At 41.8% G+C, this 24870-nt stretch overlaps 1 protein-coding gene across 1 annotated transcript in view; it reads right to left on the bottom strand.

The window, feature by feature from the left end:
* The window catches only part of SLIT3 (slit guidance ligand 3), a 505354-nt gene that overhangs the window by 451036 nt on the left and 29448 nt on the right, over positions 1-24870 (bottom strand). Inside the window, exon 2 of the mRNA XM_070739462.1 lies at positions 22772-22843. Coding sequence (XP_070595563.1) covers positions 22772-22843 — 72 coding nt within the window. The remainder of the gene's footprint in view (positions 1-22771; positions 22844-24870) is intronic.

Genomic DNA, 24870 nt, shown 5'->3' with positions numbered 1-24870 from the left:
GCACCTTATGATAGCATTTCTAGATGACAAGACTTCCACTACTGCTTACCATTGGTAAGCGAGGACTATCTATATGATATACTTTATTACTAATTAACATCCTCAAAAGGTTTTCTGGAAATGGAAAAGTTCTGTTGGAGGAACCCTTTAGCCCTTTTTGTTCATTCCAGACTATTTTTATGATGCAATTATAGTCACCCTCAATTTGACCCTGAAGAATTAAGACCATCATGAATGCAAATTTGTGTGGACAAACTGAAGGATATGTGAATTGTATTACACGCAGCTTGTGATGTTACATGTATGCACATGTAGCCATCTAAGGCTACAGATCAGTAGAAAAAAACATAAATGCAAAATCCACATATCCCGTTGGCATTAATTCTCCACGCTGCAATTATGTTACATTAAAATAACACTTCATGGTGCAACAGCAGAAAAACCAGAGTTAAACACAAAGCAACAAAGAAGAATTTCTCTTATTCTTTTCATGGATTTTAAATTCTCTGTGCAAACAGTTTGCCCTACTTCTTTATGCTGGAACTTTCTCAGTACTAAATATGAATGGCAAGTGTCAAATTTCACTAGTTAGCTATTCTGTTGTGAAATAATTTGAAGTAAGTCAAATCATCAGAATGTATATAAGCATGTCTTTAATATTTAGAAACTATTGTGAAACAACAAAGCTGGAAATATAGAATGACCTCAACCTAATATTGATAAAGTAACAACCATAAAGCAACAATAAGTAACTATGTGGAGAAGTCATGTTATTCTAAATTAAAATAACTGCAGTTGTGGAAAAGATAGCTAAAACGAAAGAAAGACTTAGTATTTAAATGAAAAACAGATTTTTGTCTCATGACAACAACAGCATGATAATTCTGGCACAGCATGTGTACAGTCTGGTGTTCAAACTAAGGGCCAATCATTTGATAAATTACATTTTTCTCAAAAAAATAAAGCATTTTCGTGAAGGGAAAGTATTTTTACTGCAGTATCCAGATATATATGATCTGACTGTACATGAAATGCATTTTTTTCTTACATGGAAGTTCATTTTCGAATTCAAAGATGGACCATAAAAATTACACCACCATTTTGTATTCTGCAACTGCTTAAATGTAGAATGCTGTATACCAGTAATGGTGAACCTTTTTGGCACAGTGTCCAAACCAAAATGTGCATGCATGCACATGCATGTGCCAAAGCACATGTGGGTATTTTGGGCATTTTTGGTCCATTTTCCTGCCATTTTCAGGCTGTTTTCATTCCGTTTTCCAGCACCCATGAAGACCATGCACACCTGAAAACAGAAGAGCATCTAGCAATGGCATTTGTGCCCACAGAGAGGGCTCTGCATGCCTTCTCTGGCACACATGCCATAGGTTCACCATCATGGCCATATACCATTGAACCATTCAGTCATTTGTGAGCAGGTCATCACTGGTCATGAAGTTATTTGATAACTTAAATTTGAATTAAATAATAGATCATATTTTACTGGTTGGGTCCTTAGTCTACCTGCTGGCAATACATTTACAGATAATACTGACAAACGGCAGCCATCATATTAGCTCAGCCAATATAAATTTTATAAATACACTGACAGACTTCAGATGACAAAAAAGTAGTGACATAGATAGATAGATAGATAGATAGATAGATAGATAGATAGATAGATAGATAGATAGATAGATAGATAGATAGAGAGGTAGGTAGGCAGGCAGGCAGGCAGGCAGGCAGGCCGACAGACCCATATAGAGATATAATTGAATATTCCACTTGTCAACACTATCAAAAATTTTACTACCACACTGTGGGCGTGGCTTATGCATTTCCTTTCAACATCTTTCAGTGCAAATTGGGTGCTTTGGTATTCTCCTGCAAAGTATGGTGACATGATACAGATTATTCTTAATGGTCTGTTTATTTTACCATACTGGCTTGCAACCTTTAAAACCATGATATTACACTGTTCAACTTTTATGTTTATTTCCAATTGCATGATACTATTAATCAATAATCCTGAAAAAGAAACCATGTATTGAATTTTTCTGTGTCTTCTGATCTCAGGATTTTAGGCACTTGAACTAAATGTCTTTCTGGCATTCTATTTATCTCACCATGTTCTCTATGCTATAAAATTGTAAGTATTACCCAATAAACCTATCATTAAAAGAAGTAAAAACAAGGTTACTGTTTCTTACTACCAAACAGAAATGTTGTCATTTTCTCAGAGCTCTCAAGTAATTTCTGCAAATGTTTTTTTAAAGTGCCTTAAATGATTGCAAGCCCCTAACATCAATAAACTCTAATCAAATAGTCAACCTGCCTCTTTTTCCCCCTGTGAATGAAATATGGCAGCAATTTGACATACCAGCAGTTCTTTGCTCTCCTGAACCCTAGCAATGACCCAAGAGATTTGCACTCCACTGCTAATCAGAGAGCTTGCTAAGGCCATTTCCCACGACATAGCTGAAATTCTCCTGCTGCTTACCTTGTCTGCTTCAGTTTCTAAGCCACACCAAAGCTATTTGCTCTCTGTTCCCAGACTGTCAATCACAGCACTTTTTCACTAGACACTCCCCTCTCCTGCAGTCCTGCAGTCATCTAACACGGGGAGAAAATGTTGGAGGGGGGGCATAGGGTTTTTTCTCCCAAGGGATGTCTGCTTGGGGGAATTCACTTCCACCCAAATATACTACTACTAATTGAAGATGAAACCTTTTACTTAAGGATCTCCACGTATCACAGGTACAGTACTCCAAAGGTGGTTTCCTCCCAGTTTGGTCCGGCTGAACTGGTAGCAACCCACTGGTAATGTCATGATGACATCACAGAACCAGTTCAGTCGGTGTTGGTCCATGGGAGCTGCCATCTTTTTGTGTGTGTGTGTGTGTGTGTGTGTGTGTGTGTGTGTGTATTTTTGAATTTTTTAATTTGGGGGGATTTTTTAATCTTATTTTTTTATTCTGTGCATGCACAGAAGCCGAGTTTCAAGCACTGCACATGCATCACTATCTTGTTTGCAGCTTTTGGGGGGGATTTTGGGGGACTTTTCAGCACTGTGCATGCACATGCTCATGGGCGTGAAGTGTGCTCGTGCCCCCAAGGGACACACCTGTGGCACAAGAGGAAGCAAACTGGCAGAAGGCTAAGTTACAACCCAACCCTGCAGTATTCATAGTAATATCCTGCTGCATTACTCTGCCCATCCTGTACTGCCATCCTATACTGCAAAATCAAGGCATCAAAGTTTAGCTAACAGATAAAAGAAATAGCAAAAAGTCTACATAAGATCTGATTGTGATCAAAGGAAGAAACAAAAGTAGATACAAAAGGATAAGTCACCATTCTTTGATTGATGTAAGTACTTCAACATTGGGCTGGCCTGTTGTTAGAAGGAAATTTCTGGACTTCACTTCTGGACCTGGCTTATAAACGCAAAGTCCATCCTTATCTCAATATGGCCTGTATCCTTGTTTAAACAGACCCAGGTATCAAATGAAATAAAATAAAATTTATTACAGTCAAGAGACCAGAACAAATAAAAATACTCAGGGAATATCCAGTTAAAAATTCTAAAATAAAATAATAAATGACAGATAATATATATACAGTATATTGAAATCACAATTTAGGATCCAATCTGACATTTAGACATGGCCCAACTATACTAAAATATCAATCCTTAAATTGTGAGGCCTATAGTCATGAAAATACTAAAATGCGAAAGATTAGTAATGTAAAATTGTAATGCTACTTTAGTTGAGTAAAATAGCTATGGTGGATTAATCACATGTTTCTGACGAATCCCAGTGCTGCTGTACAGAATCTATCCACCTGCACTGTAATCACAATGTTGTCTTTAAGCAGCCACTGGAGACAAGCAATGTCAGAATGGTCAGAATGGGAGGATAGTTTTTTTAAAAAATATCTCTATAGAAAGAGCATGGAAGAAGCATGTGTCCAATGGCCTCCACTCTCCTGAGCCACAGGAGCAGCGTATTTCAATCAATGGTATCTTTTTATACTTGCTGTACAGGACAGCCAATGTAAATGCATGGCACCATGCGAGCGAAAATGCTTTCTGGTGGTTTGCTGTCTCCAATTAGCTAAGATAACTAGTAGGAGTAACAACATATGTAATCGAGTCTGGAGCCAGAAACAATGGAGCTTTCCTTAAGTCCTCTTGCCTCTTAATGTCCTCTACCCTTTGTCGCAAGGTTTGTTTTGCTTGGTCATAGTCCAACTTTAGTGTTGAGGTTAGAGAGAAGCCTACTTTGGCAAGGTTGGACTTGATGGCCTTGATCGATGAAGGGGAGAATTTATCTTGGAGGATTAATGTAGCAAGGCCTTCTGGAAAGAAATTAAGCTTTAGAGAACCAGGTACGGGAACCAGTAGACCCTATTCTGGTTCTTTGCCACTTAAAAAGCAGCATCCACTTGTATATTTCATACAAAAAAGGAAAGAGGGAGCTTAATAAAATAGTGCACAAGAATTTTGATAAATGAGTCAGAAACAACACGACACCAATGTACAATAATGTATCACAGCATATCATATAAACCTTCTGCATAATAAGAATAGAATTCAAAGCAAAACTTGTATGAAAAATTCACAATAAAAACACCCATGGGGTAAGACATAGTAAGTACTCCATACTCTATGTGAAACAGTTACCACAAAAGCCAGTATTCCAATGTCTTTATATTATGTCTTTATATTAGACATATTTAAGAGTTTTCTGATATTAATGATTCTAAAAGAAAATTTGTAATATTATATTAATTAATCAATTGTCAAATAATTAACCCAGTAGGTGTAATTATTTCTATTGTTTGCCATTCTCTTAACTAAAGTCAAAGAACATTGTTGGTTGTTCTATTAACACTTTTTTGTTGTTATTTACACTTTAGATTTGCATTCCATTTCTCAATTCAAATCGCATAATCTCAACATTCAGAAAACATAATTTCCCATTAAAATTTCACATTTAGCAAAATCAGCAAACAGTAAAACTTTATAAAGCCTCCCCTATGTGATAACATCATTCTCTATTGTTTAACATAAAATTCAATTTATGCATTAGCAAAGTACTTCATTCATGAGAGTTTAAAATATAGAAACAAAACTTTTATTTTTGGATTAGTCAAATTAGGATTATTAGATCAATGTGTCTCATGAAAAGATCACATGTCAGAAATGCCACTTCAGTTTCTGAAAAAAATGTATTCTCTTACCATAGCTTTATATAACAATTCACATATTGGAGAAATGAGAGACTTCAAAAAACAAACTATATTCAATTCAATTCAATTTATTAGATTTGTATGCCGCCCCTCTCCGAAGACTCAGTACTTCCTACAGTAATCCCTCGCTACTTTGCGGTTCATCTTTTGCGGATTCGCTACTTCACGGGTTTTCAAAGGGGGCTTAAATCCATTAAATCCATTGAAAAATTTAAATCCATTAAAAATTCATAAAATTCTTCTACAGTACTACTGTACTCTATTAAAGAAACTGGTAGGATATCACATGTAGTTCCAGCTGAGAAATATTATAGAATGACTGTTTAATGTAAAGGGGGAGGGGGGTTTTAAAGTCCAAATACCCGTTAAATACATAAAAAAATATCTTTCCCCTACTTCACGGAAATTCGTTTTTCACGGGTTGTCTTGGAACGCATCCCCCGTGAAAACTGAGGGTTTACTGTAACTATGTTTATGCAGGAAGAAAACATGGTGTCCAACATAAATACCACTATTACTGAGTACAAGCACATCAAGAGACAAAAATATTTAGCTAGTTATTGTGTATTAAAACAGGAACTATTTACATATCTAATTTTATCAACAGCTAACCAAGAGGAAGTATACTGTATATGAAATTTGCAAACTATTACACTGAAAATACAATATGAAAAATTCCCTAATTCTATAATTTACTACTAAATAGCAATAAACCCATCAGTCGTCTTTTTTGCATTGCTTCACACAACCATTTCTAATTACTTACCCAAAGACCAATCACAGAACCACATGATGTACTAATTTTATAATTAGAAATTTTCAAGGAAGTACCAAGGAATTAGAGAAGGAATACTTGAAAATAATTAGGTAAATCCAGTCATAGAAAGATACATTTATTAGGAAAGGAAGCAATAATTGGTATTCCCAATATAGTCTATTGCTCACTTATCGGAACTATATTTGCTACTTTTCCTATCTAATTAATCAAAACCAGGATGCAACTGCTTAAATATACTGTATCTCCAACAATAAGCAGATTTCCTTCTCAACTTCATTACCGGCTAGTTTGTATTAGTGGCAAATTAATTGTGTAGGATTCTATTTCTTCTTAGTCAAGTACATTATGATCTGGGTTTAATTAAGAAATGTGGAACTTTATTGGAAATCCAGTGAAATCATAATATTAAATATATTGGAATTTATTATGAGATTTCTGATTCAATGAAGAATAAATGGCCTAAGCAGATATAATTTTGAATTATGGTTTACTTAAGTGTAGTTAAGAACTGTATCCTAAAACAATTAAGATATAGTTCCATAATTTCAGTTTGTAATTTTTAAGCATTGTGTTTGCTCTGGATTAATTAAAAACGTTGTAAAATGTGAACATTTTTATTTATTTATTTGAGTTAAGATGGTTAGTAAACATTTCAGTTTAAGATTATCTCACCTTCTAATACTATAGTAGCATTGGTAATAATAAATTCTTTTCTTAACCAAAGAAATGTCTGTAAAACATTTATTTTATTAAATTAGGGTTTCCCAGGTTCTTGTACATGTTTTTTGCACAATGGAGAGAAAATTAATCACTCATCTCTTCCTAATGAATCTTTTCTATATCTTCAGAAATTATATCTAAATGCTTATGCTCTCAAGGCTTTGTTTGCTATGAAGAAATCCATCATCAAACAAGAGTGTGAGACTGTGTTTTCAGCTGGTTCAAGTCATAGTGATGAATGTGTCTATCTTGGCATATGTTAGATTGCACCACAAAGTTCATTCACATGCCAGAGGCAATATATTGCCAATACTCTGTAAATACAGCCTTATTACATTAAATATATCATATATTTGCATAACCACTTAAATATTTACATTATTTATTAACTATTCATATACTAGCTGATGACCCAGTGCCACCTCCTGCACATGTGCACATGAACCCCTTTGATGATCATTTAGAAAAAAACCCTTTCTTAGTGAGCACCTAGAAGTCAAGAGGAACATACGTGGCAAATTTAAAGTTTGAAGTTTTACGGTTCTGAAGATTTTGTAATTGTGGCATAAGTGGTTTTTGCTGTTCTGCGTGGATGTGTGGATGCACACATAATCATATACATATACATACATATACAAATGCACATACACATACACATACACATACACACATGCTATATATGGCTTAGAGAGGGCTGTAAAGAACTATGAAGCAGCATATAAGTTTAAGTGCTATATACATACATAACACACACACACACATATAGATGCAGAATATTCAAAATAGAAACCTTCTTGTTAAATATATGTAAGAAAACTATCAAGTTCAGAAAGCACCAAGAACATCAGAGTTCAACCTGATCCACAAATATTCACTTTTATGAAAACTCTAATTGTTTATCACGAACAATTGTAATAATATTGCTTCATGGATATTCTATCAGCTTCCAATAAAGGAGAATATGGTAGACTGATATTGCTCAGTTAAGCAATCAAATATCTGCAAGTAAATTTGTAGTTCTGATATCAGATCAGATGTAGCCAATTTATTTCATTTCCCATCCCCTCTCCTATCATACACAACACACACTAAATATTCAAAATTTTGGAAGAACCCAAGCAATAGAAATTTAGGATTTTAGAACAAGAAAAGAAAGCTAAAACTGTCATTCCACACCTTTCAGATGCCAAAAAAATCTTGCTTCTATCCCTCATTTCCTTTTATTCTCATGTTTGAAATAGAGTCATCTGATGCCAGTGAAAATGATTGGTTTGAATAAGAATAGTTCCCTGGCATAGTTTATTTATTTTTTCATACAAATTGCACAGATGTTACCAGTGAAAAATGTAAATGTAGCCACAGGATCCTAGACACCACACAGTAATTTTTCATATATTTTTTCTACAACAGTTTTGAAGATGCTCTTTGGGAGGGAGGGAGAAATATCTATTCACCATGTTTAACAAACACACATACACACCAAATCAACACAGTTTCAGCGAGTAGAACTGGCTCTTCAAGGAAATGTGAAGGACCACCTAGTCCCAATCCTATTCAGACTCAGAATAGGGAGGGGGAAAAACTCATAAGAGAATGGTAACTCCATAATTTCGGAGTAGCCTAGGGGCAGTTTAGGGATTTTGGCCAACTCCAGGAAATCTACAAGGAGGCTTGTGGAAGAATTAAAGAAGAAAAAACACAAAAAGAACTGTTTGCCTGTTGAGGAATCTGTTAATTTCCCCTGCCTGAGCCTGCCTGTTCTCACTCCATTGGAGGAAACCAGTTCAGTATTCTGCAGGCCCTGTTGGAAAGGACATGTTTCACTGGGAAGCCACAATTATGGGTCCTAACTATAGTCCATATCAGGGTGGTGTCTTCTTTCTGATAATTCAGTCTTCAGAGGGGGGCAGCATACAAATCTAATAAATTTTTATTATTATTAGTATTAGTATTATTATTGTTGTTGTTGTTGTTGTTTTGTTGTTGTTTTATTTTATTTTATTTTTATTTTTTTTATTATTTTTTTTATTTTTTATTTTTTTTTATTATCATCTTGTTTTAATTTACAGATTGGTTCTATCTTGGGTGGGAGGGGTATGTGTGTGAGGAAAGAGTGTCGGGATGGATTGGGAGTGACTGAGTTTCGAGGAGAACGAGTGAGCTGGAGGCAAAGAATGGAGCCCCCTCTGATGAGTGTGCAAACAAAAGCAGATGGGGACCCAGTTATAACTCTCTGCTTGGTATGAATGGGGAGTCCAAACTCCCAGGAAGGAGGAGGGCTGTAGAAGAAGGGAAGGAGATCTCTAGGGTGTTTGAGAGCCAGAGTAACTGGGAGAGGCAGATATGGCGATCAAGGGGTAGGCCACTCTCGGGGAACTAGAACTCACTGTTTCAAAGTGGTTACCTGTTCTGTCCCTTTCATATACCTGGTGGCTTGGGATGTCAGGACCCTATCAGAGATCTGCTAGACGGGTTTCAGGTTTTACATCAACCATGACTCCAGGGAAGGGTGGTGGAGTGGCAATCATTGTCTGGAAAAGTCTTTGTCCTCATAGGATCCCTGCCCTGGAGACAGATGGGTGTGAGTCTCTCTCCTTGAGGCTCAGTTGGGCTTGTTCAGTTGGGCTTGTTGTTAACTACCTGCCTCCCAGCTGCATTACAACAGCTCTGCCTGCACTGCTAGAGGCAGTAGCCAGGTTGGTGGTGAACTTCCCCAGGCTTATTGTGCTGGAGGAGTCCAATTTGTCATCATTTGGCAATCCCTCAGATGCAGCTCAGGAGTTCATGGCTTCCATAGCAACCATGGTTTGACCCATGGGGACACACACACACTTTAACTGGTGTTCTTCTAAGGGCAGTGGAGAGATGATCTGGAATTAAGAAGTATAGATTCTTTTCCCTTGTCATGGTCAGATCATTTAAGATTTTGAGACCCTATTCCACAACTGCAGGGAGGCGGAGCCGATTAAGTGGTTCCACCCTGATGCCTAATGGACCTTCTGAAGGGTTACTGAAGGAGCTTAGGGTGATACCGGACTCCCTTGTCCACAATCTGGCCGAGTTCCTGGTGGCTTCCTGCAATAGGGCAGAGATGAAGCACCAGAAGAGAGATCTAGAGGGACACTGGAGGACCAGTAACTCCGAGTTTGACCAAACACCTTTAAGAGCCCTTATTAGGACTTATTTAGTGGTGATACGGGTGGCAAAATGCTCACATTGATTCGTGCCCAGCCGCCCTATTTAGGGTGACATATTCCCTTCTTAGTGTAGGTGGAATGGATTAGCCCCTGCGGGGTAGAGCTGAGGAACTTGCTCAGTTTCTATTGGATAAAATCACTCAGATTCGGGTGGACCTGGACTCCAATTGGGCAATTCCAACCAAGATGACAGGGGCAGGTCTTGACCCTATTATCTGGGATGAATTTGAGCCTGTGACTCCTGAGGAACTAGACAAGGCTGTGGGAGCGACGAGTCCAACAAACAAGCCCAACACTTGTTTGTTGGACCCGTGCCCCTTCTGGCTGGTTTTGAGCAGCAGGAAGGTGACACGAGGCTGATTTCAGGCTTCAGGCATCCTTAGGGGTCCTTCCCACAATCTTTAAAGTATGGTGATGAGACCCTTCCTCAAGATGCTACTTGACCTCTCAGCAGCTTTTGATACCATTGACTATGGTATCTTTCTAGGACAACTAAGGGAACTAGGGTTGGGAGGCACTGTGCTGCAGTAGTTTTCCTCCTATCTCTCTAGTTGTTCACAGTTGGTGTTGTCAGAAGGACAGAGGTCAACCCTAGACCCCTTGTTTGTGGGGTGCCTCAGGGTTTGGTCCTCTCTTCCCTCCTATTTAATATCTACATGAAACCACTGGGTGAGGTCATCTGATGTTTTGGAGTGAGGTATCAGCAATATGCTGATGATACCCAGTTGTATATCTCCACATCAGTTCAGTGAAGTAGTGGATGTGATGTGCTGGTTCCTGGAAGCTCTGAGGGTCTGGATGGGTGTCAACAGGCTCAGACTTAACTCAGACAAGCCTGTGTGGCTATGGGTACTGCCTCCTAAAGACTGTATCGACTCTCCATCCTTGGCTTGTGGGGGGGGGAATTGTCCCCCTCAGAATGGGTTCACAATTTGGGTGTCCTCCTAGAGCCACTGCTTAGCTGTGGCTAAGGGGACCTTGCACAAGTTCGTCTGGTGCACCAATTGCAACCCTACTTGGATCAGGAGACTCTCCACTCTCATGCCCTTATCACTTCAATGTTGGATTATTATAATGCACTCTACATGGGGTTACCCCTGAAGAGCATTCAGAGACTACAATTGGTCCAGAATGCAGCCACATGAGTGGTTGTGGGTGCATCTAGGTACAGTCACATTACACCAATCCTCCATGAGTTGCACTGGCTCCCTATTGGTCTCCAGGCTCAATTTAAGGTGTTGGTTATTACCTTTAAAGCTCTACATGGCTCAGGGCCAGGTTATCTTTGGGACCACCTGCCTAGTTCCCAGCAACCACAAAGCTGATCTCCTCCAGATCCTGTCAGCTAAACAGCTGGTGGGCCCATTGGGAAGGGCCTTCTCTGTGGCTGCCCCAGCTCTCTGGAACCAACTACCCCCTGAAATCCAGTCTGCCCTCACTCTCTTGAACTTTTGGAAAGCATTGAAAACCTGGCTTTTCCAGCAGACTTGGGGCCATTGATCTTGCAATTTTATGAGGATGATATGTGATTTTCAATTGTTGCGATATTTTTAACTGTTTTTTCTTAATCTTTTATGCTGTTTTTAAACGTATTTTATATCCTGTTGTAAACCGCCCAGAGTCCTTCAGAAATTGGGTGCTACATAGAAATACAACAAATAAATGAATGAATGAATGAACGAACGAACAAACAAACAAACAAACAAAAACAAACAGTGGGGTTTGCAATCCATGCTTCGCTATAACCAAGGACCCTGTGAGGTAAGCCAGTCTTATTGTATTTTGGCAGATGGGTCAGGCCAGTCTGTTAAACCATGGGGGGACAAGGAGGCAGAGAGAGAGAGAGAATTAGAGAGAGAGAGAGAGAGAGATGTACAAATGTCAGCTTGGGTTGAACCAAGAACCCTGCAAGGTAGGCCACTCTTATCATATTTTGGAAGAGTTGGGCCAGTCTCTTAAACCAGGGGGGCGCCAGGGAAGGAGAGAGATGTACAAATATCACCCTGGTCTCTAATGTTAATCCCTTCAAACTGTATGATATAATTGAGCATGGGGTTGGACTAGAACACCTTCAAACTCTGTTATTCTGAATAAATTGAGTAGGGGGTTCAAAAATTTAAACGTACACTTTCTCATGACTTTCTTTTCCACTTAACCAGACTGAGCCACAGGTAGTACAGGCATAAATCAATTGTTAGAACCTTCCAATCTACAATGAAAGCTTCCAAAAAAGTGAGCAAAGAGAATAAAACCAGTAGAAAAAAGAAAGCCTTTTAAAAAATCTGTTAAGAAAATTACAATCGTATATTATTGAGGTAATTCCTAAGCAGCAAAATCTTTGCAGGAATCAGCATAAAATGATACCAAATCTATTTTTTATAATCATGCCTTTATACTTACTGCCACTTCTCTTTCTCTTTGGCTTTATTTTAAAAAAGTGGGGGAAACATCTGTACATATTAGTTTTGAGTTGCTAACTTCACACTGGGGAGAATGGAAATCCAGGATGAAACCTCAATTATTCACTTTCTGACATTCCCTCATTTGTTTTCTGCTCAGTTCAGATAATTTGTTAATGTTCCTTTCATAGCTGAAGAAAATAAGCAGAGCCTTGGCCTTACACTGGAAACAGAAAGATGCCACAAGGGCTTGCAACAAAAGTCACTTTTCCAGACATGATTTTGCTCAAATTATACCATTTAGAGACAGAGCACAGTGAAAGCAATAAAAATAACTTCAGCTTGATAAATGGTACAAGAACCTCTCAGCAGTCTCTACTTGTCACCTCTGACCTAGAGAACATCCTTTCAAACCTGAAGTGCCCTCTGGAGACCCGAAGTTCCTTGTAATTATTTACCATCTTTTGAACAGACCTGCTGGGATCTGTACACAGTAAAGCTTAATTCCTGAATGAGCTAAAACCATAGCAACCCTCTATTTCCTTTGGACATGTTTCATTTGCCCTCACAGGACTTAATAACTTCAGCTCATGTAAAAGGTGAGTTACTAGCACCTGCTCTCATGTGAGATGAGCTCTTTAATTGAAGGGCACATTCTGACAAGGCACTTGCCTCTCAAGATTAGCTATCATCCTCTGACTAACTGCAAAAGACAGCACAAGTACTGTAATTGGAAGGCACTTTCCTAGTTGTTTAAGGCAGAGAGGCCCATGATTTGAAGCAGTCCTATCCCACACATCAGTGATGGGTTCTAAATCCCAACACTACTAGTTTGTGCATGCACAAAAGTCTCTAGGATGGGCAAAGCCTCCTGCCACTGCCGTTACTGGTTCATAGAACCGTATTGAATATAGAACACATGTAAGAGCTCAGATTAAGACTTACAAAGTGGCGCTCAAGGCAGTGAGATGCGCGTATCATGCCACCTTGATTGCATCAGCGGAATCTCGCCTGGCCACTCTGTTTAGGGTGACCCACTCCCTTCTTAACCAGGGAAGAGTTGGGGAGCCCTTGCAGAGTAGTGCCGAGGATTTTAACACATTTTTTGCTGAGAAAGTCGCTCGGATCCGAGCGGACCTTGACTTTGATTGGATAACAGAGTCGACTGACAATGATTCAGTCAAGGTGACTGGGGCCCGTACTTGTCCATCTGTCAGGGAAGAGTTTATCTGGTGACACCTGATGAAGTGGACAAGGCCATTGGAGCTGTGAGTTCCGCCACCTGTTTACTGGATCCATGTCCCTCCTGGCTGGTTTCGGCCAGCAGGGAGGTGACACGGAGGTGGGTCCAGGAGATCGTCAATGCTTCTTTGGAGAGGAGGTCCTTTCCGGCTCCCTACAAGGAGGCACTTATGTGCCCTCTCCTCAAGAAGCCTTTCTTGGACCCATCCATTCTTAACAACTATCGTCCAGTCTCCAACCTTCCCTTTATGGGGAAGGTTATTGAGAAGGTGGTGGCACTCCAGCTCCAGCGGTCCTTGGAAGAAGCCGATTACCTAGGCCCTCAGCAGTCAGGATTCAGACCTGGCTACAGCATGGGAACTGCTTTGGTCGCATTGATGGATGATCTCTGGCGGGCCTGGGACAGGGGTTTATCCTCTGTCCTGGTGCTTCTCGACCTCTCAGCAGCTTTCGATGCCATCTACCATGGTATTCTTCTGCACCGGCTGGAGGGGTTGGCAGTGGGAGGCACTGTCCTTCAGTGGTTCTCCTCCTACCTCTCCGGTCGGTCGCAGTCGGTGTTAGTGGCGGGTTATAGGTCGACCTCTAGGTTTCTCCCTTGTGGGTTGCCTCAGAGGTCGGTCCTCTCCCCCCTGCTATTTAATGTCTACATGAAACCGCTGGGCCAGATCAACCAAGTGAATGGGGTGAGGTATAATCAGTATGCTGATGATACCCAGCTGTACATCTCTATCCCAGGTCCAGTCAATGAAGCAGTGGAAGTGATGTGCCGGTGCCTGGAGTCTGTTAGGGTCTGGATGGGTATCAACAGACTCAAACTCAACCCTGATAAGACAGAGTGGCTGTGGGTATTGCCTCCCAAGGACAATTCCATCTGTCCGTCCATTATCCTGGGGGGGGATTATTGACCCCCTCAGAGAGGGTCTGCAACTTGGGCGTCCTCCTCGATCCACAGCTTACATTACAGAACCACTTTTGAGCTGTGGCGAGGGGGGCTTTTGCCCAGGTTTGCCTGGTGCACCAGTTGCGGCCCTACTTGGACCGGGAGTCACTGCTCACAGTCACTCATGCCCTCATCACCTCGAGGTTCGACTACTGTAACGCCCTCTACATGGGGCTACCTTTGAAAAATGTTCGGAAACTTCAGATCGTGCAGAATGCAGCTGTGAGAGCAATCATGGGCTTCCCTAGGTATGCCCATGTTACACCAACACTTTGCAGTCTGCTTTGGTTGCCGATCAGTTTCTGGTCACAATTCAAAGTGTTGGTTATGACCTATAAAGAATCACCTCCGCCTGCTCCAAGAGTATCTTGGAGACTACCCTGGGTAGAAGGCAAGTTGGAGGGAAGGCGTAGAGTAGCCCCCTTGGCCATGGGAAGAGGAGCGCATTGATACGGTCAGCTCCCGGGCACGGGAACCGGGAGTAGAATCGGGCCACTTGGTTGTTGAGGTGGGTCGCGAACAGGTCCACTACCGGTTCCCCATAACGGTGTATAATGTCCTGGAAAACCTCCGGGTTCAATGACCATTCCCCCGGGTCGATGGTTGTGCGGCTCAACCAATCCGCCTGGGTGTTGTCTGATCCTGAGATGTGTTCTGCTTGGATCGAGACCAGGTGTGTTTCCGCCCAAGACATCAGGGAGTGAGCTTCCTCCATCAAACGGCCTGACCTTGTACCTCCCTGATGATTTATATGGGCCCTTGTTGCTACGTTGTCCGTCATGACGAGGACATGCTGTCCCTCTACCCAGTCTTTGAAGGAGTGGAGTGCCTTGCAGACTGCCCTTAGTTCTAGCAAGTTGATATTGGGGTCCCTCAGGTCGTCTGCTGTCCAGAGACCCTGGGCCACTCTGGAGCCGCAGTGTGCTCCCCAGCCGGAGAGGCTCGCATCTGTAGTGATCGTCACCTCCCGATGGTGTAGGAAGGGAGAGCCTCTGGTCAGTGCTTGGGACGTCCACCAGGGCAGAGAGTGACGGACAGATAACGTGAGACGTACCTGGTGTTTGGAGTGGCTCATGCGTGCTCTTTGGAAGTGGAGGAGGAGCCATTGAAGCGGGCGTGCGTGCAGCCGCGCCCATGGGACGATGCTGATGCAGGAGATGAAGACTCCCAGCAGCTGGGATAGAAGGGCCAAGGGGACCCTGGTGCGGTGCTGAATAGAAGCTATCAGCGTCCTCACCCTCTGCTGCCTCTCTGATGACAGGTAAACGATTCCGGCTGCAGAGTCTATCAGAGTTCCCAAATGTAAGAGCTGTTTGGTTGGACTCAGGTGGCTTTTCACATAGTTGATCGTGAAACCACAGGTCTCTAGAGAACGTATTGTAGATCTAGTCTGGCCTGTTGAGGGCTGCTGGACAAGATGATTACGTCATCCAGGTAGGCCATGAGACGAATGGATCTGGTTCTCAGGTCGGCTGTCAGTACATCCAGAAGCTTGGTGAAAGCTCTGGGGGCCGATGAAAGTCCGAAGGGCATTGCCCTGTACTGGAAATGATGGTCCTGTATACAAAAGCGGAGGAAACGTCGATGATGTGGATGAACTGGTATGTGCAGGTACGCCTCTTTGAGGTCGATGGAGGTCATCCAGTCGTGGTGTCGGATGGATGCCAGGATTGACTGCAAGGAGTGCATCTTGAAACGTTGGTAGCGAACGTAGACGTTCAGCTGCTTGAGGTTGAGAATCAGGCGGTAGCCGCCGGATGTCTTGGGGACTAAGAACACGATAGAGTAGAACCCCTGTCCTTGTTGATATACTGGCACCGGTTCTATTGCCCCAATGTCCAACAGGTGTTGTACCTCCCTGGCAATCAGGGAACGTCTTGTAACGTCTTGGTTGAGATAGCGACGGGCATTGTAGGAATCTGTCCGGAGGAGTCTGTAGGAAGTTGATGCGCAATCCGTTCTTCACGGTATCTAGCGCCCAAATGTCGGTGGAAATAGCTGCCCAAGAGCCTGAGAAGGACTGCAGGCGTCCACCGATGGGTACCTGGATGGGTAAGTCATTTTTGTTTCGGTACCCTCCTCTGTTCCCGCCCCGAAAGGATCTGCGGGGCTGTTGGAACTGTCGGTTCCTGTCTCCGTAGCCTGTTCTGTCGGACCTGAAGGATGGCTGCGTGTAGGAGCTCTGTCCATATGGCCTGGTGTTTGAGGCCGCGGGCGCGGCCATGTCCGCTCGAAAGGGCTGCCTTCTGTAGTATGGGGCCGCCCGCCTGTCTTGCCTCCTCGCCGACCTTGGCAGCACCTTTTTCTTGTCTTTATCCTCGATCAAGACTTTGTCTAGTGATTCTCCAAAGAGTGTGGTCCCTTGGTAGGGCGCGGTTGCAAGACGCCATTTCAATTTGGCATCCACTTGCCAAGAGCGGAGCCATATTAGGCGTCGAGTGGAAAGGTTGGTAGCCATCGCCCTGGATGAAAACCTAGAAGCAGCCAAGGTGGCATCGGCGGAGAACTCCGTGGAGGCGATCAATTTATTAATGTCTTGGCGAAGGCGAGCGTCCTCCGGGCCCAGCCTGGGGAGGATGTCTCGAAGCCAAAGGATTGAGGCCCGGTTGAAGAAGGAGGCTGCCATAGCAGCTCTCAAGGACCAGGCGCATAGCTGGTGCATTCTCCGGATCAGGTTCTCGGCCTTCCTATCATCGGGCCGCAAACCATCCGCCATCTCCGATGGAACCAGGGCATTGGAAATTAGTGAGGTAACCGTGGTATCCACAGCCGGGTATTGGAGCAAATCCTCTATTTCTGGATCGAAGGAGTAAAGCTTCTTGTCCAGAGCTGAGGGACCCAGAGCTGCTGCTGGTTGCTGCCAGGGCCTCATTACGTTTTCTGCAAATATCGGCACTGCAGGGATAGTTTCTGAGTCCCGTTGAGGCTCATTAATGAGTCTGGAAGCGGGTAATGTGCCCACATCCTGGTCAGCCGTCTTTTGGGCACTGGTCAAAGTTAGTGTGGTTCTGGCCTTATTTAGGAGAACCCTGAAAAGGGGTGCCTTGAATAAGCCTGCTAGTACAGGCTGTTCTGGTAAGGTGGCTTCATCCCCCGACAGTTCATTCTCTGGGTCTGAAAAGGCCTCTCTGAACTCTTGCTCCTCCTGAAAGGAGTCATGCAGGGAAGGTGCAGGAGCCGACCAGATATCCTGCCTGCTGGGGCGAGGTGGCAGTGGGGATTGATGTTGTTGTTGGGCCCCAATTGCTATGCCCTGTGCATAAGCTGAAGCAATCATGTCTTGTACCGAGGGAGACATGGCTTGCCAGTTATCTGTAGAGCCCCTGAGCCCTGCTGCTGTGGGCGTGAAGGTGGCTGTAGCTGCTGGAGGTTGAGAAACCGGCCTGCTCCATTCTGATCTCTGAAATCCCTCAGATGGTGGGGGGGCACTTAATGGGCGGTCTGGTGAAAGACCCCCAGCGCTTTGAAAAGGAGGCCCCTCGAAGGTGGCCGATGACAGGGGAGGAGGACCCAGCGGGCTCTGATAAGTGGGTGGAATAACCATGGCTGAGGGGCTAGGCCCCTGTCTCGGTTTTGCTTTGTCCAGCTGGGCCTCGAGGGCCTTTATTTTCTTCTCAGCCTCCTTTAGAGCATTGGAGGACTGAGAGCTCTTCCCCTTAGATTTTGAGCTGTGCCCCTTGTCCTTACTTTTATTCTTGGAGGAGGAGGGCACAGGAGCGCTGGGACTGGATTGAGACATGTTTGGAACAACACCGAGCCAAAAAACACGAGGTTACTGCTTAAAAGCAAGTAAAATGGTGGACTAGGGAAGCTGGTGTCCCCTAAATAACACGTCATCTGTTTTTCCTGCTCGTGATTGGCTGGATACCAGGTAGAGGCCCATAATAGCTTCGTTGTCCTGGCAACACCCTGAAGCAAGATGGCGGCCCTGGGATAGGCTGAAAAGAGCCTAGTCACTCTGACCCCTTATCAGACAAGATGGCGGCCGTGACGTCAGGCGGGAAAAGCTCTGCTTTTCAAACGGCCGGAGGGGGACTCAGAGGCTTTGGCCCTGCGCCAAAATGGCGGGCGCAACTTCGGGCGGCTCGGCGATCCCCTTCTGCACCCCCCCTTCAATTCCTTCGATCGCTGCTCCTCTGAGCGATCGGGAAAAACGTTGGCTGCAAAGGGCCTCCGAACAGCTGATCTTTTTTCCTTTCCCATTGCCGATCGGCAGGAACGCTGTCTGGGAGCCGCTGGGATCGCCTTACAGCTGATTTCCCCCATGGGGAAATTCTGTGTGCTGATTGCTCCTCTGATCGGTAAGAACCGATACTCGGAGACTCGTTGCGCTGGAAGAGTGGTTGGGGGGGGTTCTGATCGTGGGCGTCAGGGACCCCAATCCAGCGATCCCTTTCAGCAAGGCAATACTCCGGAGAGCAGTGGCCTCTCAGGGATTGAAGAGACGGAGAACAATACCCCGGAGGGCAGTGGTTCTCGAAATCCAGGTCTTCCTCCTATAGAGAAAGGGGAAAAAAGGAGAAAAATTATTGTTAGTAAACATCCTATAAATCTCACATACTGTGAGAAGAAAAACTCATAGTCCCTACACTATGACTGAGTTTTTAAGACTGAACCTGAGGAGACAGAGGGGGGCGGGACATAATAATTATGTTAATTTTTAACTCAGTCCCTGACAATGAGGCTGAAGAACAACCCACATTGGACTCTCCGAACAGTGCAGGGGAGAAGAGCTCTTCACTCCTCCACTCAAAACAGAATACCCTACGAAAATAACAATCCTGGGTCTAGAAAGCTTAGAACTACGACGCCTAAAACACAATCTAAGTATTGCCCACAAGATCATATGCTGCAACATCCTGCCTGTCAGTGACTACTTCACCTTCAACCGCAACAACACAAGAGCACGCAACAGATTCAAACTTAATATTAACCGCTCCAAACTTGCCTATAAAAAATATGACTTTAGCAATAGAGTTGTCGAAGCGTGGAACTCATTACCGGACTCAGTAGTGTCAACCACTAACCCCCAACATTTTTTCCTTAGACTATCCACGATTGACCTCTCCAGGTTCCTAAGAGGTCAGTGGGGGCGTACATAAGTGCACTAGTGTGCCTTTCATCCCCTGTCCAATTGTCTCTCCTTTATCTCATATATCTTTTCTTCCTTTCATATATCTTCTCTATTTTTATATCTTTTATATCATTTTCTTTATATATATTACTACATGTCTATTCTCTTCAATATGTATTGTGTATTGGACAAATAAATAAAATAAAACAAAACAAAACAAAAAGTATAGGTTTTGGTATAACCATAAGCTAAAAACATTATTGAAGAGAGGAGTGAGACCAACTTCTGTTTCTCTGGGATTGTTAAGTAAACCATCATTTGTTGTTCTCTTAAGGAAGAGTAAGAAAGAATGCTTTTAATTATATTAGATGTATCCCAAATCCGAGAAGGAACAGAATGAAACGTATTTTCTCTGAGACCTTAATTTGTCAAGCCTAAAAGTGAAGGTTGCACAGCTAACTGTGAAAATGAAGCATTGGTATATCCATAACCAAGCCAGGAGAAAAAAGAGGCAAGAAGTTCACTACATATTAATTCTGGAATTAATATATAAGGGTTGATTGCTATACTCAATGGTAGACTATCTTGGTTATTTAAACCTTGCATCTGCAATTGAAATATGAACCTATCCAAGTCATGTGCCTAACAAGCTCCAAAATGCTGGGTGAGTTCAACAGAAAGATTTATGGCTATATCCTGAGTGAAGTTCTGAAATTCTTCACTTGTGAAACATGAAATGCCAATTTTGGTTTGATCAGGTGGCTAAAGATTGAATGCTAATTAGTCATTTCTTATTGGTTTGTCCTTTACTACTTAAGTATTTATTATGAATCCAACAACGGGAATGTCTATTTTAAGACATCTAAATTCTCCAGAGACTGACTTTCATAAAATTTAGCCTTGTTTCTTGAAACTCTATGATTTAACTCAAATACTTGGAGTGGGAACTGAATATAAACATTATTCAAATATGTCAAACTTTTTTTCTCTTTCAACATCACAGACAGGGAAGATACTGTTCTATAAATAATGTACAGCAAAGCTTCAACAAAATGACCTTGGAAGAAAATACAAACATAACAATGCACAATTTCTGAAGTTCGCCTAGCAATATATGAATAAAACTAATTTAACAGGATTCTTTTCATTCCTTTTTAAGGTTGATTTTACTCTACATTCCCACCCATAATGTCAAACAGATGTCACCAAAGGACATGTAAATAATTATAGAAGCCTCAGACTTTTTCTATAATTGAAAGACACTACAACTGTATTGCCCCAATTCCTTCAACTGGTCTTTTGTTTTAATTGGCCAGTTGAAGAATAAAACTGTTCTTCATAGCTTTACAAGTATTTAAATAGCTTGTCAAGGGCTTATTTTTATTCAATTTCCCCACAAAATACAGGAAGAACAAGGGGGTACAATCTGAGGTTAGTTGGGAGAAAGATTAGAAGTAATGTGAGAAAATATTATTTTCTGAAAGAGTAGTAGATGCTTGGAACAAACTTCCAGTAGACATGATTGGTAAATCCACAGTAACTGAATTTAAACATGCCTGGGATAAATCCAGCATACAGTATATCCATCCTAAGATAAAATACAGGAAATAGTATAAGGGCAGACTAGATGGACCATGAGGTCTTTATCTGCCGTCAATCTTCTATGTTTCTATGTTTCCAAACTATTATTGACAATAAAAATTATGATTGGAAATCCAGGAGAGACCATCCTAATAAAATAGTACTTTATAATGTTCAAATCTTCATTTTTATATCACAAATACAGCTTAAAATTTTAACCATATACTGTTAATGAAAAAAGGTTATTTAGTGAAGGTACATCTCTAACTTTTTTAGATAAAATATTCTGATATTTGCATTAAGACAAATTCCTTTTGTATCCAATCATATTTCACCAATAAAAATTCTATTCTATTCTATTCTATTCATCACATTTGCTGCAGATATTTTGGGTGGGGGAAAAAATAAAGTGAACTTATCAGCTGGAAACAGATGGAAAATATGAAGGTGCTAGCTTCATACTATTAATGCATAAAGAGTCATTCATTTACTGAGTCGGACACAGTATCCAGGATACAGCCAAGTAGTATAGCAACACAAATTATGTAGATGAACCTTTTTATGAATCAGAATAAAATACTGAAATGCAATTAAGTGGCTTTTAAAACAAAAGTCTCATGGTTGCTAAACGTATATCATTATAATTCACGAATATTTTTCTTTTATATAATTTGGTATTGTAATGCAAATTATAATTAGATTTTTTTTACCTTTGTCTAGATGGGAATACAAAGGCATGACCTTGTTTACTTCAAGGACACACTGAACAAATACAGCAGGGGTCATGAGAGGTGATAATAATCACAGCTGTCCTATTGATATGCAAAATCATTACTGGAATAAAAATCAGCATCTTTATGGACACCTATTTCCTAAACTCCTACATCCAAAATTAATTTGTTTCCTTAGACTTCATCACAAATCATAGCTTTTCACAACGTGAATGAGGTTACTCTTTCCAGGCACTCAATTTTTTTTATTAAAAAAAATATTCTCCTTCCCCAGCATGTGAAAAATCAGACAAAATGGAGTAGCACCTTTTTCAAAGTCATTAATTTCATTAAAAGACATCAGATTTCACAAACTAGCTCACTTCATCAGATTTTTTGCCACTATCGACTAATATGGCTGTCTTCATACAATGTGCCAGCATGTGGGGAAATTAAGAAACTTCATATCCAATTTTATTAATCACAGTTTGAAATACAGTAATTAATTTTAAGAATGCTTTGTTTGAGGAAAGCCAACATTTGTGAGACTTGTGAACCTGCTTTGTTCCACCAAACATTTTGAGATTAACCCCCAGTTTCAGTGTGTTAATACAACCCGGAATCTACTTGTAGCTATATTACAGAAGTAAAGAGAAACAGAAACATATCCAAGACAATTTTGGCTTCACAATTAATCTACCAAGTAGTAAAAAGACAAGTAAATGTTTCCCAGCAAAAGATTTTATATAATAAACTAAGACACATTTCAAAATCCACTTCAAGAAGGCATCATACCAAAACCTCACAGCCAAAATTGCTGACTTAGGAACCAAAGCACATATAGGATGCCAAAAATAAAAACTATACTTACAGTCTGGTTAGCTTCAGTGTGTTCTGAAAAAGCAATTCTGGAAGAACTTGCAGTTTATTTCTGTTCAGGCGTCTAAAGAAAGAAACTCAGTGTTAATAGAAGATCTGTGAACATTACCAGAAAGAAATGTGCATTAACACTATTGTTACAATTGATATTGCAGATAGTTTGCAAGTTTTCTTTCTTTTAATGCAGATTGCTTTTTTCAGAAAATTGTTAAAGAAATAGCGGTAATTGCAGTTAATTTAATACATTTCCATTCTTCTCTCCCTCCCTACCTCCCCCACACACATATGCATAGTTCTTATACGCTTTATTTATAATGAGTCGATGTATGTTTGTATGTATGTATGTATGTATGTATGTATGTATGTATGTATGTATGTATGTATGTATTTCTGAGAAAGCATGTAAAGAGTCCCATTCAGCAGGCCTTAGGCAACAGGCCTTTTCTGTAGTGGCACCCGCATTATGGAATCTTTTTCCACAGAGGTGAAGTTGATCTCATAATCTCTGAGCTTCTAATGATTCCTTAAGACCTGGTTGTGTTGGCAAGCCTGGAGACTAAGAAATAAATGAACTTGTGAGGTAACTCTATTTTATTAATATCCCATGTTGCTTGTTTGTTTAACTTGTTATACTTTTTAATAAGTTATATTCTTTTTATAATTAATAACAATTTTATTAACACTTTTAATTTTATAATTAAAACAATAATAGTTCAATGCATTTATTTATTGTTTTTAGCTTTGTTGTATGCTACCCAGAATTGGTTTTGGTATGTATGTATGTACCCTGTTTCCCCGATAGTAAGACACACCCGATTGTAAGACGTATCGGGGGTTTCAGGGGGGTCGGCTAATATAAGCCGTACCCCGAAAGTAACACATATGTCTTACTTTCGGGGAAACACGGGGGTATTGCCGGGGGGGGAGCCCGATGACGTCGCTTCCAAGCTCCCTGCGCGCCCCTCGCCTTCGCCTCGCCGCGGCGCCACTGCCTCTTCCCCTGCTTGGCAAAGTGAAGGACGGCGCTGGTCTGAAGCGAGCCGAGCGGGCGGCGGCTTGCAGCGAAGGCGCTCGTCCCAGCAACCGAGTCCTGCCGAGGCTCAGCTGCAAGCGGCCAGCGAGGCCGACCAGCTCCGAGGCGAGCGGCCGGAGCTGCGCCCTCCTTCGCCCGCCTCCTTTACGGCAGGCAGGTGGGGCTGCCCAACTGCGCAGAGCAGCTCCTCCCCTCCAGACACACGCTTCCCCAACACGCGTCTGTGGCTCCACGCGTGCACACCGCTTGGAGCCCTGAGGTTGAACTTGGAAAAGGGCTCACGAGGCTCCTGTCCCGCGGCTGCCCTTCTGGACTCTGGGGAGATGCCTTCGGGAACGCGACCCTTTCAATTTTTTTCCAATGTAAGACACCCCCCGAAAGTAAGACGTAGTGGGGCTTTTGGGGGTAAAAAGAAAGTAAGACAGTGTCTTACTTTCGGGGAAACACGGTATGTATGTATGTATGTACGTACGTACTTACTTACTTACTTACTTAGTTACTTATTTATTTATTCGATTTTTATGCCGCCCTTCTCCTTAGACTCAGGGCGGCTTACAACATGTTAGCAATAGCACTTTTTAACAGAGCTAGGCTATTGCCCCCACAATCCAGGTGATGGACAGCCATATAAATTAGACAAATAAAAAAAAATAGTGATAATAAATAGTTTACTGTGTCCTGGGAATCCATCAGGAAAATTATTCTAGAAAACTGAATTACATTGTAACACTCCCAGTAGAAATTTCAAATTATACTTTTGCAGACAACCAACAATGCACTTCAAATTATCAACAGAGGTCCAATCTCCCAAATATAAACATCAATGGAATAAGTTGCTGGTTCTGATTTCCCTTCTTATAAACATGTTAGAAGCATTCACCTACTTTCAATTAACCCTGGTTAATTAACCCTAAGCTTCCTCCAGGTGAGTAGTTCACTTTTTGAATATGTGGGTGGGGAGGCCTTAGGATTTTAGAAATGCTTAAGTGGGGCATGGCCAAAAAAAGGTTGGGAACCACTGGATTAGGAGAAATGTTGAGATCAGCCCTATATTAGCT

Source organism: Erythrolamprus reginae, chromosome 2 (genome assembly GCF_031021105.1).
Source record: "Erythrolamprus reginae isolate rEryReg1 chromosome 2, rEryReg1.hap1, whole genome shotgun sequence".
Taxonomy (NCBI): domain Eukaryota; kingdom Metazoa; phylum Chordata; class Lepidosauria; order Squamata; family Dipsadidae; genus Erythrolamprus; species Erythrolamprus reginae.
The sequence above is the reverse complement of the archived record's forward strand: the minus strand, read 5'-3'. Positions and strand labels throughout refer to the sequence as shown.